Genomic DNA, 18,585 nt, shown 5'->3' with positions numbered 1-18,585 from the left:
AAAGATTATGGAAATTACATCATACATATTCTCCTAGTTTTCGCGGAGTATAGCAAATTCAGCTTAATTTTCATAGTATATCTAAAATTAACCATCAGTCAGTCACTGAAAGAGTCCTTAAGAGAAACTTCAACTTCTTCTTTCTTGCCCTTAGAGATGAATTACCAGGATTAACATTATAGCATTTTATAATTCTCTATCTACCTGTGAAAGACAACGTATTATTTATCTATGTCTTAAAAATAGTATTTAAATTTTTAACTATTTTGAAATTGATCTTACAACAAGGTTTCTAAATGAGGCTCATCAAATGATGAGATTTTTACTGTGTTACTTATCACTTAAAACTTTTTTTAAATAAAATATAAGTAGGTACTACGTCTGGTTCTTTTGTCACGGTTTTGTTAAGGTTCAACACTCCACAGTCTTGTGCTATGCTTTTGTTTTGCCTTACTCGTTGCGTCGATTGATGTCGTTTATCCACTTAGATTAAAGTCTACAAACACTGCACTTTCAGGTAGCCCTATCCCAGCACCCTATGGTCTCAAAGTATTATCAGTTCTCTGAGCTGTGTGCCCCGCCTATTGCCACTTTGGATTCATAACCTGTCAAACTATCCATAACTTGGGTTCCTCTACGGATAACCTCATTTCTGATTAGATCACGTAGAGATAATCAGAATGGAGCTCTAAATATCATAATGATTGTGCTATGTGGTAGATCTCATATCAAAACCGTGTTAAATAGTTAGCAGGATAGTGTATGCGTGCAGGTGATATGTGCTTTTGTTATAAGTTTATATTGTTCCTGCTTTAATTCGCCGAAATGTATCGTTGCAAGTTTCTAAAGCGTTACGCAAATAACTACCGAGTTACGAGTACCTAGTGACTTTTGCTCTATAAATTATATTGTACTGCAAACTACGGTCGTTATTTCGCGTGCTTCATTTCGTAAGGGTAGGGATTAAATGTATAATGTGACGGTTTCATCAGAAATATTAGTATGACAAAAGACAAATCCTGTCGGTTCCGAAAATTTTTATATGCATTTTAAATTTATAAAAATGACAAAAGACTTATAGATATAAGAGTATATAAATTCCTTTAATTTTGAACCCTTTTTATGTACCTATAACTAAATGAAAAGCTGTCTATAGTTCCGTATCGCTTATCTAACTTAATTATTAAATAAGTTCTAATAAGAATAATAATAATCAAAAGTAACACTATTGTAAAATTATCAAAAGTTTATTTAAGATTGTAACTTACGAGATATGCGCACATAGTTACCGTCAACTACAACATAACTGAGTAACTTGGTAGCCCGAAATATGAAACCTCGTAACAAAACACCAAGAAAAATTAGTTACATTAACTTTTGTGAGCTACGGAAACTCTTTATGTGGAAGTCCTACATTTCCAACTCATTTAACGTAGGCATGTGAAATATTATTTTTGGTAAGAGTGTAACAATAAAACGAGAAATGTATTAAAACAAAGAAGACAATAGTGAAACTCAGCTTCTTTATTTATTAAGTACCTATATGTGTAAAAATAAATAGCTCGGAGAACCGATGGACGATGGGATCTTGTGGAAGGAAAATCAAAATATCCCTACAAAAGAACTATTGCCAGCTATGGACGTCCTTTTGTTGAGATGATGATGATGATGATGATGATGATGATTATGATGTTGATGATGATTTATATAAATCAAACTTTCATTTCATAATATACAACACTGCTTAAACTAAATTTATATGTAAAATTTTCCCCATTTGAGGAGGACCCGGAAGTACACCTGATTGTAACAAAATGTAACGTTGTGTTATCTTTGTTACAGTTGCAACCGATGAGGCCGACAGAGGCTGACTGGTGTTGCACCCGGATGTCGTGAGCTCTACCACCGGGAGCGCACGCCGTCGCCGTGATGAGCACAACCCGCCAAAATGCGTCGGCGGCCATTTTGAATCGGCAAAGGACACGTTTGGCGGCACGAGATGGCCGTCAGCGGAGCCCAAGCATTCAGCCCCTCAGCGCATCCAGGCGTTGCCACCCCGCTGCGGCACTATGAAATGTGGAAGCACGGCAAGTGGCGACAAAAATCCCCACCAAGGACAAACGCGGCCGTTAGAGTTCCCAGATAGAGATTGTACAGTGAACCATTTAATTTAGAGGCCTAAGTGTTACTGTGTTGTGTAAATATAGTGGTGTGTAAATGTTAGAGATGGCTGACGGTCGAGGATCGCGCACGCCACTGCTTGAGTGCGGCGAGTATGCGCACGCGCATAAGTCGCCGACGCCTCGCTGCTGCCTGTGGCTTGCCAGCCACGTCAACGTGAGGAAGTGCGTAGCTGGTGTTATGCTCCTGTCCGTCCTCACCATATTCTTCTATACGTATTATGTGACAATGCCGCTTACAAGGTGATTTTGGTTATTTTTTATAATATGCGATAGGCTAGTCTTGTTATATGTGACAGGAAACGGTTAGTATCAGAACGTGCAACTAAACTGGATTAGGTAACTGGTTCCGTAATCTGAGTAATTCTGCATGCGTTAGACATGGATGCACATACATTCGCAGTTTATTTTTTTTTTGCTAATGATCGAATAAATCTACTGCGTTCTTTGAATAAGAATAATGCTACATTTCCACGAGAGCACGCCTCGCGAAGAACCTCACGGGACGCGATGAGCGAAGGCTGCACGAATCTTAGTTTATTCACACTCTCCCTTTATTTAAAACCCCCGCCGCTTTACTACCATTGAAAAATCGACACCGGGGTGAGGCGAGAGAAGGACAGGGTTTGCTACTCGCGCATTTGTGTAGCCTCGTGTCATCTGGTAGAGAGTGTGGATTCAAGGTGAAATAAGACGTCAGAGAGAGTAATGGTATTATTGTTCGAAATAAATGGTTACACACAATCGTAACTATGCATAGTTTTACTCAATAGATCACGTATTTACGTGTTCAGTAACTATGTTGTTATAATGAATTAGCGCACGCAAATATCAACGATGCATTAATTATTCCGTACACCGCTTCGTCGCGAACTATTTCTACAAAATATTCACTTGTACGACAATGCGGCGGAAAATTTACTACGACAAAAACGCAAGAGTATGCGTTTTCATTTTTTATTGACACATGATCTTTTTGAATTTACTTCAAGCTATTGATTTAATATGCTACTACTTTATGGATTCGTTACTAGTTAAAATGAAAATTAAAACTTCTTGAAAAATGCTCGAACGCTATCAATTATTCTGGCCGAAATATCACACCATTGCATTGATGTCAAAAGTAAATGGTTCCACGGTACCACATTACGAGAAATGTTTGTACTCAATAGATGACACTATGCTTACTTAGGAAGTAAACTGGTTTGTTATAATGAACCAGCGCACGCAAATATCGACTATGCATTAATTATTCCGTACACTGCTTCGTCGCGAACTATTTCTGCAAAATATTCCCTGGTACGACAATGCGGCAGAAAATTTACTACGTCAGAAACGCGAGAGTATGCGTTTTAATTTTTCATTGACACATGCGTCGTTTTTAATATAATTCATGCATTCGTTATTAAATTTAAAATTAAAACGTCGTGAAACATGCTCGAACATAATTAATTACTCTAGCCGAAATATCGCGCCATTCGCACAAAATCCAATTTACTTGCTAACTATCGGGAGCAAACATGGTGCTGTTGGGAAAATTAATAATATGAAATTATCGCGCTCGGTCACCTCACACTGTATCGGGATTAGTGAGCTATTGTATCCATTGTGTGTGTTACTATGTAATTTTAGTTTAAACCGCATTTACAGCAATTTAATGCGTTCGGCGTTTTGATGTCGAGTACATTAGTCAGCACACATTTCACTGGGCATTACGGTAGTCATAACTAATCTTGCTTATTTCAAATTTGTGCTTCATTAGATAGTAATGCTGGCTCACCGCAGTCAATGCAAATTTGTGCAATAGTTAAACGATATACCGAATTATAGAGTATTTTAGTATGTATTAGTTATTGTACTGCTATTATTTTCGGCATTGCATGATAGTTAGTGTAACGTTTCAACCAAAATGTTGCAAAACATTCCTTTGAATCTTCTTTATAAAAAGTATATACTTTAGAAATCCCAAAAGTCGAAACCTCGGATTGATTGATTTGCGTTTATCTTTCCAATTAAAGAGCCTATCTTTGTCCAGAAGTTGGACATTTATAGGAAATCAATAGTATCTCAATTCTGTTTAATTAACTCCAGTCGCAGCAAGACGATCATGATACCTATTTTGCGTGTTCCTATCTGAGGAAGAGTAGTGCAAACCAAATGAACTGAATTTGATATGGTTTTTTGCATATCGTATGCACTTCTGTGTACACAGAAGTGCATTTACGGCTTAATTTCACAAGGAACCACTGCAATAGTTTTCTGAGACTATTGGATTCATTGATTGTACATTAGACAAGTTCCATCCTAGGCCATCTTATATATTTTACGGCTTATGGCCATTACTACATGTTTCTTGTTTGGCTGATAGTTCATTTTTTTCTAACTTGCTTATTTTTTTTATAAATTTCCGAGATGGCCTCATAAAATTTTAACTTTTACAGTGAACACCGTTTATATACGAGTGAGTAAAATGTTATTGTTCAAAGAATGAATTAATTTTATTTTATCTAATTTCTGCATTTAACAATTTTTTTTTTAAATTTAAATTGGAGCAATAAATTGCGTAACATTCAAGTTCGTTACTAAATTACTTTTTTAAAACTATATAATAACTCTTTGTTACGTCATTGAACTACAAGTGAGGGTCTCTTAGTTAACTTTATGGTTTAAGTTATACCGTCATATCGCCACGAATTTTGGCAGTTTGCAACCAAGCAAACTATACGGAACTTAATCGCAACTCGAACTCGATACCATCCAAATTAACTAAGAGTATACTAATAAATATTAATTCTCGTAACTTAATGCGTTGTTAAATGTTTTCAAAATTAAGAAATAACTTGAAAAATGAATTAACACGCTGCGCCGTGGTTGGATTATTGTCCACGAAATTTCAAAACACCCCTCTAGTTTTGTATAAAGTTACTGAATAGTGCCGCTTTGACAGTTGTGGACTTCCCTTCGTTTCATTGTTGGATCGCGTGACAGCCGGTAAATCCTTTCAATCTTGTTATAATATATTTAAATATAATATTTGCTTTCAGTTTCGGAAAACTGGCTAGCCTCTCTTGTGCTCTTCTACTCGTTTAATGGATGATGTCTTTTTAACCTACGTCATGGTCGTATCCTTTGATCATTGACCAGAAGTTCTCGATTGGCACACACGGAGTAAAATTAAATGTGTCGGCACTTTTTTTCAAGTATCGAAAAAGATTTATTGCGCATAAAATTAGCCGTTAAAGCCGGAAATTGCTGCGCAAAAGAATTAAAAGCGTTTAACTTTGTGCCCGAGCGTCCTTGAGGCCCTTTGTTTGGCAGCGTTTCACTTCTAAATTAGAACGAGGAGGCGAATATTTCAGAGTAATTTATAACGTGATTTTATGTAATTAGGGCGGATGTCGTGTAGCCAGGGCGGTAATATTTTATTTTATCGGCTAAAATTTACACCGCTACGATGAGCGGCAAGGGCGGCAAGATTCGCCGGATCCCGTAAATTTATAGCGAAACTTGTGTTCCGCCTAATTAATGGAAGCTGCTTTGCTAACTTCGGTTCTTATAAATCGGATGATTTTAAAGGCTTTTGTTTTAAAGCCGTTTATTGGGAAATTTTACGGAGATTTTCTTTTTTAATTGCTTGTTAAACGCGCACATTAAAACTTTTCGATTGTTGTTTCGCAAAACATCTAAAACATTTTACACTTTATTGAAAAAAAATATTAAATTCTTGTCAAATCTGAAAAGTTTCGAGAATCCGAGCAACATTCAACTTAACACCAAACAGAATTTTTAAGTAAATCGTCACAATATACTGCAGTAAAAGTGTTTTCCCATGCAGAATAAATTCTGCAACAAATAGCGGTAGGTACCTAAATACCAACTGCATTTCTTTGCGTTAGTTACGAATACAAATTGGCATGCAATACTTCGTCTAAGTACCTACTATCTAGTTACTAAATAGTCGAATGTAGATCTTGAAATGAAAATCTCCGATATGAATACAGCCAATTCTGTATAATGAATTGGGTTTATTCGTCGTAGTTGCTTTCACCGGATAGCAAATAAAAAGTGCCTTTGCCTCAGTTATTCTTTTCAGCTCTTCGTTAAAGTTTTACTTCGGAGTATGGGGCGGAGCTTTCATTAAACCGAAGAGGCAACTACGGCAACAGAACGGCTTCAGAACGCGATAACCATATCTTTCGGAATTTACGAGACCGTTCAGGAAATTGACAATCATTTCAATGACGTCTGGGTGCGCTGAAAGCTTGTCTTATTCCTTAAAGGCGGTATTTCTTTTTTAATTCAGAAGTTTATATTTAAATTATTCTGAAGGTAATTTTTAACCACTGCAATGAGTTTAAACTATTTACAGTATGTTTATTAGGTAGGTAAATAAATAAACTTTGGATAACTATATTTTGATATATGCCAAATATTTTAATAAATTAATTAGAATTTTAACAAATGTGCTTATAACTCTTTTTTAATTAATAAATAGTTTTCAAGAAATAATTAAAATTATATTTGATTCACAGCTAAAGTTCACATTTTGCCGGTGGGTATTTTGATATAAATGCGTGTGCATTTTTGACACACTTCGTCGTCGCTTGTTTAGTTGTCTCTGGTACGACTTTGTCACACACAACATTATGATAAAATACTGATTGTTAAATTCTAAAATGTTGAACTAAACTGTATTAAAGATTGAAGTTATTAAGTAATACGCTTGCAAACGTTCATATATCATACAGGGTATTGATTAGACTAAACAGTGAAATGACCTCGCCGCAATCTTCTAATTAATCAGATCAATGAAATTTATTCTGCGCATTCGAAAGCACGATGTGAGTAGCTCATAATGTGCTAGATTACGGGTGTAATAATATGTACTACTACTCATATGGATGCCCCAATCGAGATCCGTATAAATTTTTGCGAAAGTCTTTTACTTATTCTCTCGCGTTTGAGATAAACAGTAATAGCTCTTTGATGTGGCTTCAACTGCGAACGCAGGCCCAACTTTGACAGCTTGTGATTGATTTTCATCAAAATTCCGTAGCGCAGATTAGGTACAAAGTAATTCTGCAAAGTTTTAATTACCTGAGCTGAGTTTAATATCCGTAAGAAGTTTAAAAATTCAGATCTTTTAACAAAAAAGCGTTTGATGAAAGTAATCTACTTTCTAAAGATGAACGTACCGACAGGTAATTAATTATAGATTATGATCGGGGTAGTTGAAAAACGTCAAAGCTCAGATTCTTGCAATTGACACTAATGATCTGCTTTGTAAAAATCTGTATGCTGATACTGATGTTTATCGGAATCGCTTGGTACCAGATCTTGGTATTAGAGCGGGTGGTAGCCGAGGCTGGGGCCTCCCACCAGACTAGACAAGAGAAAATTCAGAAATCAAAATTTATTTTTTGTATTGAAACTGGCATACATAATACCTTTCACCAATCGACTTACACTAGGCAACTCATATAGCCTAACTTGGCTGTTGTTCTTGCCACGATGTTTCGTATTATGTGCCTGTATTGTATTAATTTTTCGTTTAAGGTTATTACAGAAAACCGAATTTATATTTTTTTCTTCTGTCAGTTTCAGTTTACGAGTCCCCTAAATTTACGAGCCGCCGAATCGGATTCGTAACTTTAGACGGCGCCTAGCGCTGTTACACATCACATAAGAGTTCGCGAAACGTTTTATTTCCGTAGGAACCACTTAAACCATTAGGCATTCGATTGAGGCGATTCTTAGGTTAAGTAAAAACGGGCATTAGTGCCAGCTGGCCTTCTCGTTTTTTTCATTCTTAACTTTAATAATTCACGCTGTAGACTTTAGACAATGCTGCTTGTTTCAAATAAACGATCCGCTTAAATAAATGGATGTGACTTGTCACTAATTCCGCTATTATGTACTACAGACGGGTAAAGAACATTAATTCACATGGCAAGAAAATAATGAATGAGACATTTTGCGGGAACGTGTCTAGATATTTTTCTATTTGCTTGCCTCTTTATGGGTCTTCTAATAAGCATTAATTTATTTTCATAGTTTTTTTTCTTCGTCTGATTGCATTGAGATTACTTGATGGACATGATTCAGCGAACCTTGCAAAGTATTTTGTCGACGTCATGCCGAAAACTGTACCCTTTATGTTATATCCTTATTAGTGTTTGTTGCCCCAGTCCTACCAGACTGGGGGACTGGGGGACAGTACTACGACTAAAAGGAGTCAATAATAATTCTTTAAATCGGTTATAATTTGTCGGAGTTATGGTGTTAAATCGTCAAACACTTTCATCCCCTCTCCCAAAGGAACCGAGCTTAATGTTGGCATAAAAAGTATCCTATATTACTTCTAATACCTCCAAGAATATGCATAAAAAGTTTCATGAAGATCGGTTCAGTAGTTTTCACGTGAAAGCGTAACAAACAAACTTACATTGACATTTATAATATTAAAAGTAGGGAAGTAAAGTTAAAAATGTATCGGTAATGGGTTGAAATGCCCTAATGCTTTTGTCGTTGTACAGTTTGGTATGGCGCGACCGGGTGCCGCGGCCGCTGTCGCAGTGCTCGCTGCTCGCGTCGCAGCAGCAGACCGCGCGAGACCATCGCTCGGACGCGCGACTCCGCATCGACTCCAAGGTGCTAGTCATCGCGGAGTCGCTCTACTCGCGGCTCGGGCGGGACATCGCCGAGCTGCTTGTCGCCAACCGTATACGGTAGGTTTAACTTTTTAAAGTTGTTAAACACTGACGCAGTTTCCCTGACCGGTTTACCAGCGATGCCTCGGATGCAAGAGAGATTTCCCAACTTTGCGGGAGACACTTTAGTGCACAATTGTGTGCACAAACACAGGGGTTTTTGGGTCACTCTCTCTATTCTCTCACTCTTATAGAACTATGGGAAAATAAATCCGACATCACCGGAAAAGTAACCAGGCGCGTTACCGACAGCTTAACGTGCTTTCCGAGGCACGGACGTGAATCACCCTCAATTTCCAAACTTCGGGCTGGTACTAAGAATTTTTTGATAGAAAAACCCAATTCTATTCCAATGAATAAAATTGGGTTTAAGTTGGAATTTGGAAGGAATTTTTCCTATAGGGAAATTTGCTTAGCCAATAAAATACCTATCCATGTAGAGGTTTGATGATGACGATGACAATAATTCCGCGGCCTTGCCACTTAAAAACGAGATCGCAGGAGTCGCTGGTAACAAACTCCCATAAACTGAAATTTGAAAATTCATACAAAAAAACTATATCCGGTTGTGGATGATCCCGGTCGTTATAATGTTGTTTTTAAATATTAAACCCTTACACAATAGTTATATCAATTTGTCTGGGTCTCAAACAAAAATATTTTATTCAGAAGCAGATTGAGCAAATCTATTTACTGTATTATTCTTTTAAATGAAGCAGTGAATGCCAGATAGAAAAATATCCTATAAAAGCAACAATTTATTTGGGTCTATCTAGCGTTGGCTGAATACCAACTATCAGTACCAACTAAAAATTTACTGAAAAGGCCGGAAGCCTGCGAATATATTCCCGTTGTATATATTATTCTCAACCCGAGACTTTCTCTCTTTAGTGACTAAGGCAACCAGCGTTACAAAGAATAAGAAAAGCGAAGTTATTACAAAAGTTAATACAGCTCTTACAAAATGAAATACATCCTGCGTATTACTGAGAAATACGTTAGTAAAAGAACTTTTTTTTAAATGCTAGACCGTTTCAATTGCAATTCATGGAATGGAACTGAGTAGTAGGTACATTATTTCTATTGTATGTTAAAAAACATAAAAGTAACACTTATACCACTAAGAATAATATGTATATATATATATAACTCTCATTGAAGTTAAAAAAACCTCCTTTTTAGGGCTTCGTCCATCTGTCCTTCCATCTGTTGTTATATCCTGGGGTCGTAAATTTGTTTCTATGGTCGGCTAAGCCGTAATAATAGCTAGTTGAAATTTATATATATGTATACTAATTTTTTTTTTAATAATTTATATACTATGACAACGCACACGTCGCCATCTAGCCCTAAAGTAAGCGTAGCTTGTGTTGAATATTTTTATGAATAATATACATAAATACTTATGATATACATATAAAAACCCAGACACTGAAAAACATTCATGCTCATCACACAAACATTTTCCAGTTGTTGGAATCGAACACACGGCCTTGGACTCAGAAAGCATGGTCGCTGCAAACTGCGCCAATCGGCCGTCCAAATGAAATAATCATAATATACCTACTCGTTATCACCGTTAAAACGTGTTTGTTTCTGGTAGGCAAAGAAGCACTGATTGCCAATATTATAGTATGACTAGCTATTGCCCACGTTCATGGCCCGCGTTTATGAGGGTATTTTACAAATCCCGTGGGAACCGTTTCTTTTTCTGGCATAAAAAGAAGCTCGATCCATCAAGTCAAGTGGTAGAAGTAAAAAAAAACTTGTAGTGCAGTTTACTAGGCTGTATAAAGTTAGTAATTCATTAAAGGTTAAATCTAGGTATATCATTTTAAAACAAATTACCAGATGAAATCCTGAAGATGTCTCTCAATAAGTTCATAGTGTATGTAAAGAAAGAAAGAAAAAACTTTTATTTGGATACACACACACTAGAATTAAAATACAACAGTCTACAAAACAATTATAGGAACGGTGTGATTCCAAAATGTTCTTCACTCAGCATGTTTGCAGTCCCGGTTAAAGCGCAGCGCTGATCTTTCGTGAAGCCAGACGTGACGTATGTAAAACTTAAGATTATAGAAAAATTCTATTATAATATTAAGGATTACATGTATTATAAAAAAGGTTGGGTATGAATTGCTGTAACTTCACAGCTAAATATCAACTCGACTGTGAGATGTGAGTGACAAATAAAAACCTGGCTACGTTTTTTGTGGGTTCTTCTTAGACCCCCCAATTTTAAATGCAGTTATCACCATCATCTAACAATAGTCTTAACATGTTAAATGTATGAACGCTTAATAAGTGTCTACATGAATAAACATGTTTGAATTTTGAATTTAGGTTGCTTAGTTAGAGCGTGAAGTAAGAACAAACAAACAATCAAAGACAATTTCGCCATATATATTGGTTAGTATGCATTGTAACTACAATATTACTTGAATTAAGGTACAATACTTGTATATTTTCATTTAATTCTTAATTTTAATACACTTTATTTTACACCAAAAACATAATAAAAGTTTCATCATATCAAACTATTACCGACCCTCTACGGGGCACGGGTCTTCTCCTACATTGAGAAGGGGTTCAGACCGTAGTCCACCACGTTGGCCCAGTGCGGATTGGTGGAATAAAAGTTTAACAAGAATAAAATTAAAAATATATTACAATAGGCAGCCTTATCGCTAACTAGCGATCTTTAACAGGCAACCAATAAAAGGACAAGAGAAAAGTTAAAGTATACGGTTACACAAAAATTAGTGAGGAAAAGAAATACGAAAAAAACCTCAAATAATAATTGATTTAACCACTATCGTAATATATAATATATAAGTTGTATAAAGAGGTTTAAAAATTTACGTCACACAATATATTTCGTGCGAACTTAAGATTTCAATGCCATAGAGAATAAGGCTCCTGGATAGTTGCTCCGCGCATTTGCAGTCGTGCTAACAACTTACTCGTAATCAACACAGCGTATGAATTATGTAGGTACATGAAACACCCATTGTGAATGCAGCAGGATATTGGCTCGTGTATCTAAGCCCAGATGCGACTTTATATAGGTTATTTACAACGCTACGCAGTCGCTTTATCAATAAGTTAGAAGTTTCTCGTGCTATCTTAGTATTCCTCAGTAGTCGCATGGTTTGGCCTAACACGATGTTTACCACGAACGGCTACTCTTGTAGACTTTTAACGAAGATATTCCAGTGTCGATGTTTTCAAGTAATCAACTGCGAAATGGAAGAATATTATATGTACCTATCAAAAGTGACTCTTCAAGGGCTTCTATACTTATACAGGGTTGAATAGAAAACAACAGAAAGATCTCGGTCTTGTAGTTCATATAATTAAAACTAGCAACATTCACTTTTCAAAATTCAGTATTATTTTATTCAAAAAAAAAATATATTTAATGTTATTTCTATAGAGAGACATTACACACACATTGCACTGTGAAACACAATACATGTGATTCGACAACGTCGCGTAGTCGGGTCATTGATCGAGTCGAGAGTATCTATGTATATTTAATATTTCACAAAATGTAGAGTTCAAATGAGTTTAATATAAACAACTACAGGCAGAGAGATTTCTGGATTTTTTTATTTAACCGTGTATTTTAAAGTAATAATAATAATTGACGTACCAACCAGATGGTGAAACTGATGGTAAGTTCTAGTGGAGGTTTTTCTGATAGTAGCAGAAGCTTGTCCGGGGAAGTACTACCGCCACGACGTACCTACTATATTTGCAATGCTAAATGTGGACGTGTTCCATCAAATCAAGGCGTTTGTCTAAGCATCATATTAAACCCGCTACATCACCCTTCAGACTGATACACAGCAATCCTGCTTTGCGACAGAAATAAGCATAGCCCTAGTGCTTCCCCGAAAAAGGCCGGTCACTAAAAGCTACGTACCAAGACAAATGTTGAGACTTTGGCTTTGATACAGTAGCGTGCACAGGGTTTTTGACCAGGGTATTCATAAAGAAGGAAGGTGCCATAAAATGGGAAAATCCTTCGCATTTATGAGTCATAAAAAAAAATTTGGATAGGCAGTGTTTTGTGCATGTATAAAGTGCACGCCACTGCTTTGATATAATATATAGCCTGCGGTTGATTGCTTGGTGTTTCCACAGCCTAAATGGATAAATTAAAATTAGAACATTCAAAGAAATAATAAAAGTACCTATTAGCTTTACTGCACGGCCACCATCGATTTATGGCTTCGCAAGGCTGCTGCTGATAGCCTAGTGGACGGGACCTCGGCTTTACTTTCGGGAGCCGTGTTCGAACCCCGCACGGACCTCTAACTTTTCTACTAAAAGTTTAAGAATTCAATACCACTTGCTGTAACGTTGAAGGAAAACATCGTGAGGAAACCTACCTGGAAGTTCTCCATAATTTTCTCAAAGACGTGTGAAGTCCACCAACCCGCACCTGGCCAGCGTGGCGAACTACTGCCTCAACCCTTCTCACTGAAAGTAGACCCGTGCCCTGCAGTGGGCCGGTAATGGGTTGATTTGATGATGATGATAATGTTGATGAAGGCCGCTGCTGGTTCGAGGGTAGTCTGAACACTGAAAACCGTTTTCGTACAAATAAGAAGGTACCTAACGATCTCATTACTCCTTACATCTGTTTTCTATAGATGCTAGTTTAAAACGTTGTTCAAGCCAGAGCGCGAACAATGAAATAGGTACGCCATTCGGACCCAGTCTCTCAACTAGTCAGCAAACAACACGCACTAATAGATCATATGAATTATTAACGAACCGGGCGAAAAAATAAAAAAAATGAATACCCATTTATATGTTTTCGCTTCAGGCTACAATGTAAAATACGAATGTTACAAAAAGGGGTTTATTTTTTATTATACTGTATGAAAGGCAATAGTGTAGGTATATTAAATTAGGTGCCTAGATATTTTCATGTGTGGAATTGAAAGCAGAAATAATAGAATAATCAAAAGCATAATAAATATTTGGACAGCTTTGTATAATTACTTTATGTACGAAAGGAAAAAACCACTCGAATCTCGAGGTATCAGCCAAAATCCTGATTAATTATGTCTACCATTCTCGTCCTATTTCTAAAATTAAATAATAAAATAAAATTTCAAAAAAATAAAATTTCTAAAAGATAAGAAGAGATAAGGGGTAAACATAGCTCAGACAAATATAGAAGGCTAGCCATTTATGGGTGTGGCATTTATATTAATACCATATTATAACCAATCCTTTTTTACGAGACATCGTAACAGAATGCTCAGTCGCTCGGTGGTGGAACAAGCCACGGTAGAAACCTCTAACCAGACCTTACCAGAGAAAATTGCGAAATTATAACACCCAAGTCGTCCCGTAGCGCAAGGTAGCGAACCCGGGACCTGCCACTTAAAAAAGCACAGCACATACCACTGCGTCATGTCGTCAAGCTTTTATTGAACGAGAAAATATAGCAAATACAGGATATTAAATATTAATAAGTATTATGAAATTTCGAAAATCCCTTAAATTCTGATCTAGTGTAAACTCTATATCGTATAACAGGGGCTTCCCCGTCTAAGAGAATTAATGTCATTTGTATGAGTCAGATTGAGTGTTTAGGGTATAAATACAAACGATATAAAATGATAAGTTAAACTTGTGGTATAAAGTCCTTACACTACGTTCATTCCAGTCACTCGAACGCACTATCAAAATCGGTTCCATTCCAAATTGAGTGAACAGACGTCGAGACTGCACTTGTTTATGAAATGTTTGACGGGTTAGGAATTGCTTTTCTTGTAAGCTTTTTTGCAGAGGAACAAGTTTACGGCGACACAGCTCCGCTGAAAGTTTTTCTTGCTTCAACGCTGGTTTTTCTTTGTTATTGGATCGAACCATTAAGTTGATAACCTCGTACCTTACCAATACTTTTCAATTTGAGCGAACAAAAATTAGGAGTTTGAAAGTTTGTTCGCATAAAAATATCAGTTGTTTTTATAATTTGATTCTTCGCAATTGTGCGTTGCATAGTCAATCCTGAAGATCCTGAGAAAACTCCGGTGTTGGAGCGAAACATTCGTGTTGTGCATTTTGTAAGATCTACCTTAAGATTAAAGTAATTAAAATTGCACCATGCATGTTTGCCTGGTTTTCGCGAATTATAGCAAATTAAGCTGTGCTCAATGCTAAATGAATCCGCGAATACTATGCCTCAAACATTCTCCCTATTGGTACCTCTTACATAGAATTCAGTAAAGTAACACCTGCTTCTATCAAGGCTGGCTTCTCTCCGGGAAGGAAACGCTAAACATTAACGCTTACATTATTTTCTTGGGTAGACAGTGCTTTTGTGCTTACATCACGAAACGCCCTATATTGGTATTAGAAGTTAGTTATCATTTTATAAGTATTTGTTATTTATTTTATCTGATCCTTTCATAAGATAAGAGTAAAAGAAGTCTGGCTTGAACCAAGCAATATGAAGTCATATTGTACATTAAACCATAATATTCTGCTGACGATATCGTCGGCATCTCCCGAGAAATAATATGTAGATTTTTATTTTTGCATCAAAATCACATCAGCAAAGGTCAGCGGGTCGGTTTTATCCGTTCTACACCGCCAGTAAATTGGAATAGTGGCGTAGTAAATTGACAATTTCCATGTCATATTCCGAGTTCGTCCTCTAAAAGATTAATAAAACGGGAAGCCGGCTCAGTTTGTGGAGGTAATTTTACGAATTAACGTGGAGGGTCAGACTGTCCCCCAGCGCCGCACGCTCAATTGCGTTAATGATCAACCTCCTATTAGGGGTTTCCAGTTTACGAACACTTTTTAAAAACGTGATGGGTTTTAAACACGAAGGGTTTAGTTAACGCTGTTCGGATCTCACTCTAATTAATCCTTTAAACGTACCTTAATACTGATTAAACTGTAAACAGGCTTAGTTCATCTTGTAGACGGTTTTTTTTACTTCCCCCTGGCATCGGACGCTTAATTGTGTAAATGATTGACCCCCTTTTCTGGATTCCCAGTTGAGGGGTAGTAACTAAATAAAATGTTCATGGAGTTTAAGCTACATTTTTACTGAACTCGTGCCTCGTTATTTAAACCTTACTTCCAAAGTAAGTTGTTAAGTCTCGTGTTTTCCGATATATTTTTAGTTTTTCATTTGTTCACCAAATAATGTCATTAATCTGGTTCTTATACGGATTAAATATAACTACTTACTTCATCACATCAACCCATTACCGACCCACTACAGAGCACGGGTCTTCTCCCACAACGAGAATGGGTTAAGCCGTAGTCCACCACGCTGGCCCAGTGCGGATTGGTGGACTAGTGATACTATATTTCACAGATTGTTCTTTGTTCAGTTTATTTTAAAACCACCCTCAAGGGTGTAATGTGTGGTAAAATTGTATTCGTATGCGTCGATAAATCACGAAAATTTCAAAAAAAATCTTTTAGCCCTAGCACTGGAGTCCTTATAAATGTGGAAACACTGCATGTATTCAGTATCGACGGGTATGCTGGTCTCAACTGAGGAGTTCTGTCCTCTATATCCAATCTCATTTTTCAGATCTACACGAAATTTGGGTAAAACTAAACTGATAGTATAAACTATCCAGTACATAAAGAATCATTTGAATCGGTAAAAAATAATAACATTTGACGGAGTTATGGTGTGAGATTTTTTTTTAATTCATTCAGTAGTATGAATGTGATGCGCGGTCATGATACAGACAGACAGACATACAGGCAGATATACATACACGATTAAATAAAATTACAGTTTTGGGTTCAGTCAAGCGGCCCAGGACCGTGGATTGTGGAACTCCGTACCTACCTAAAAGACCTACGTCCAGCAGTTGACGTCAATTGGTTGAATTGATGATGATGAGGATGAATTTGAAAATTCCCCCTTTCATCCCCCTATTCATTCCCCTAAGGAACAAACTCTTCAGCTTTATCATTAGTTTAGATAAGTAAAGATGTGAGTTCGCACTTTAAATAGATTAATAAAACGGAATCAGACGCAGTTAGTGGATGTAATTTCGCCAATTAACGTGGAGGGTCCGACTCAACCCAGCCGGCGCATGCTCAATTACCTTAATTATTAACCTGCTTTTCGGTATCCCTAGTTGACGTGTTGTATTTAAAATGTTAGCTAGCTAATGACGAGGAAAAAACTTTATACCCTCAGTAATAAAAAGAAAAATCCAATGTGAAATCTCATCATTCCTGACTTGATTACATAAAGACACTTTGAGAATAGCTCTCTTACTAAGTTAAGCAAGAGGATTTTTGCAATGTATTTTTGCGATGACGACAAATTGAAGATGTATTGAAAATTAGTTGTAATGCTCGATCCAGAAGCAGCAATGGCGCCATGAAATATTATTTCTAAAAAGAGGTGGGGGATACTGGTGTGGATAAAAACCTTTTTATTTGGTTCATTATTAATTAATAAATAAATAGATCATTTATTTCAACATTTTTCATATTTCAACAAAATAGCAGGTTTAGATGCTTCTTTTGTACTTAGTAAGACTACACCTCTCTCTTCTATGACTGAATCCGTTAAATACGAACACATAATTTTAAAAACAATTTTTGGGGACACTGAAAGTTTAGTAAATGAAAATTACAAAATTACAGAGTTAGTTAGTCTGTAAATTGATTTGAGATAAAAAAAAATATCCTTCCTCTTCAATAATACTTGTTTATAGTTTTGCAGTTAAATTTAGGTAAAATTTCATGTGCAAGTTGTCTTTATGCCTTCTGTCTTGTCGTAAAATTTTTATTTAGGGATAGCAAACTGATATTTTAATGTTACAATAGAGTAGTAGTAATAGAAGTGTGTCCCGTATGGTGTAGATAATACTGAACATTCAAATTCTACCTCGATTCAGACGAATGGTGTGCCGTGCCTATCGATTCGTCTTCGCCACGTAAATATTAAAAGTGACGGGGAAGTTTGAAAGGTCACGTTTTCTATATCAAATGACTTTATACAACTGGCTCATATATACCGGCTCATATATACGAATAGAAAAGAAGTGAGTCATTTATATTATGTTGGTGAAAGTTTACCATCTTTTACAGTTAGGATTCAATAGTTAATACTTAAACTCCATTCAAATAACAAAATGAACAATCGGAAGTCACCTTTTCCTCGCCAAAACTTTGGCTTTTTTAATCTATTACAGGTTAGCGCTTTTCGTATTTTAATTGCGTCCCGACCCTTCAGGAAGGTGCTTTGTTGTTTATTATCAAATTTATTGAATCGGTTAGAACAGATGTACAAGTGTTAGGTTAAATTATGATAAGGTACGATACGATGAATAAATAATTTCGTGTTTAATATTCTAATTAAATTATTCATCGACACAGAAATGAACTAATTAGAGGTTAACGAACCTATACGGTATTATATCAGATATGTCAGGTGTAACATTCCTCAGTTATTAATGATTGGTAGCGGCCGTGACTATTCCTAACACATGATGCGACCTAATTAACGTTAAGGGATCGCGTACACTGAGGCGCGACTCTATATATATTAGCCTACTATTGTATATAATATACTCTATCGTAAATAACTGATTTGCCCGAAGTTAAAAATCTTATAATGAGTATAATTTATAGTTACATGTACGCGGATGTATGCCGTGTGATGATGGCAAATC

General features: G+C 36.4%; 1 protein-coding gene across 1 annotated transcript in view; it reads left to right on the top strand.

Moving 5' to 3' along the window:
• The first annotated feature begins 2,152 nt into the window (after positions 1-2,152).
• The window catches only part of LOC120625788 (bifunctional heparan sulfate N-deacetylase/N-sulfotransferase), a 75,644-nt gene continuing 59,211 nt past the window's right edge, over positions 2,153-18,585 (top strand). Inside the window, exons 1-2 of the mRNA XM_039892995.1 lie at positions 2,153-2,423; positions 8,717-8,908. Of these exons, the coding sequence (XP_039748929.1) occupies positions 2,218-2,423; positions 8,717-8,908 (398 nt within the window). The 5' untranslated portion in view covers positions 2,153-2,217. The remainder of the gene's footprint in view (positions 2,424-8,716; positions 8,909-18,585) is intronic.

The sequence above is a fragment of the Pararge aegeria genome, chromosome 8, assembly GCF_905163445.1.
Source record: "Pararge aegeria chromosome 8, ilParAegt1.1, whole genome shotgun sequence".
NCBI lineage: Eukaryota > Metazoa > Arthropoda > Insecta > Lepidoptera > Nymphalidae > Pararge > Pararge aegeria.
The sequence above is the reverse complement of the archived record's forward strand: the minus strand, read 5'-3'. Positions and strand labels throughout refer to the sequence as shown.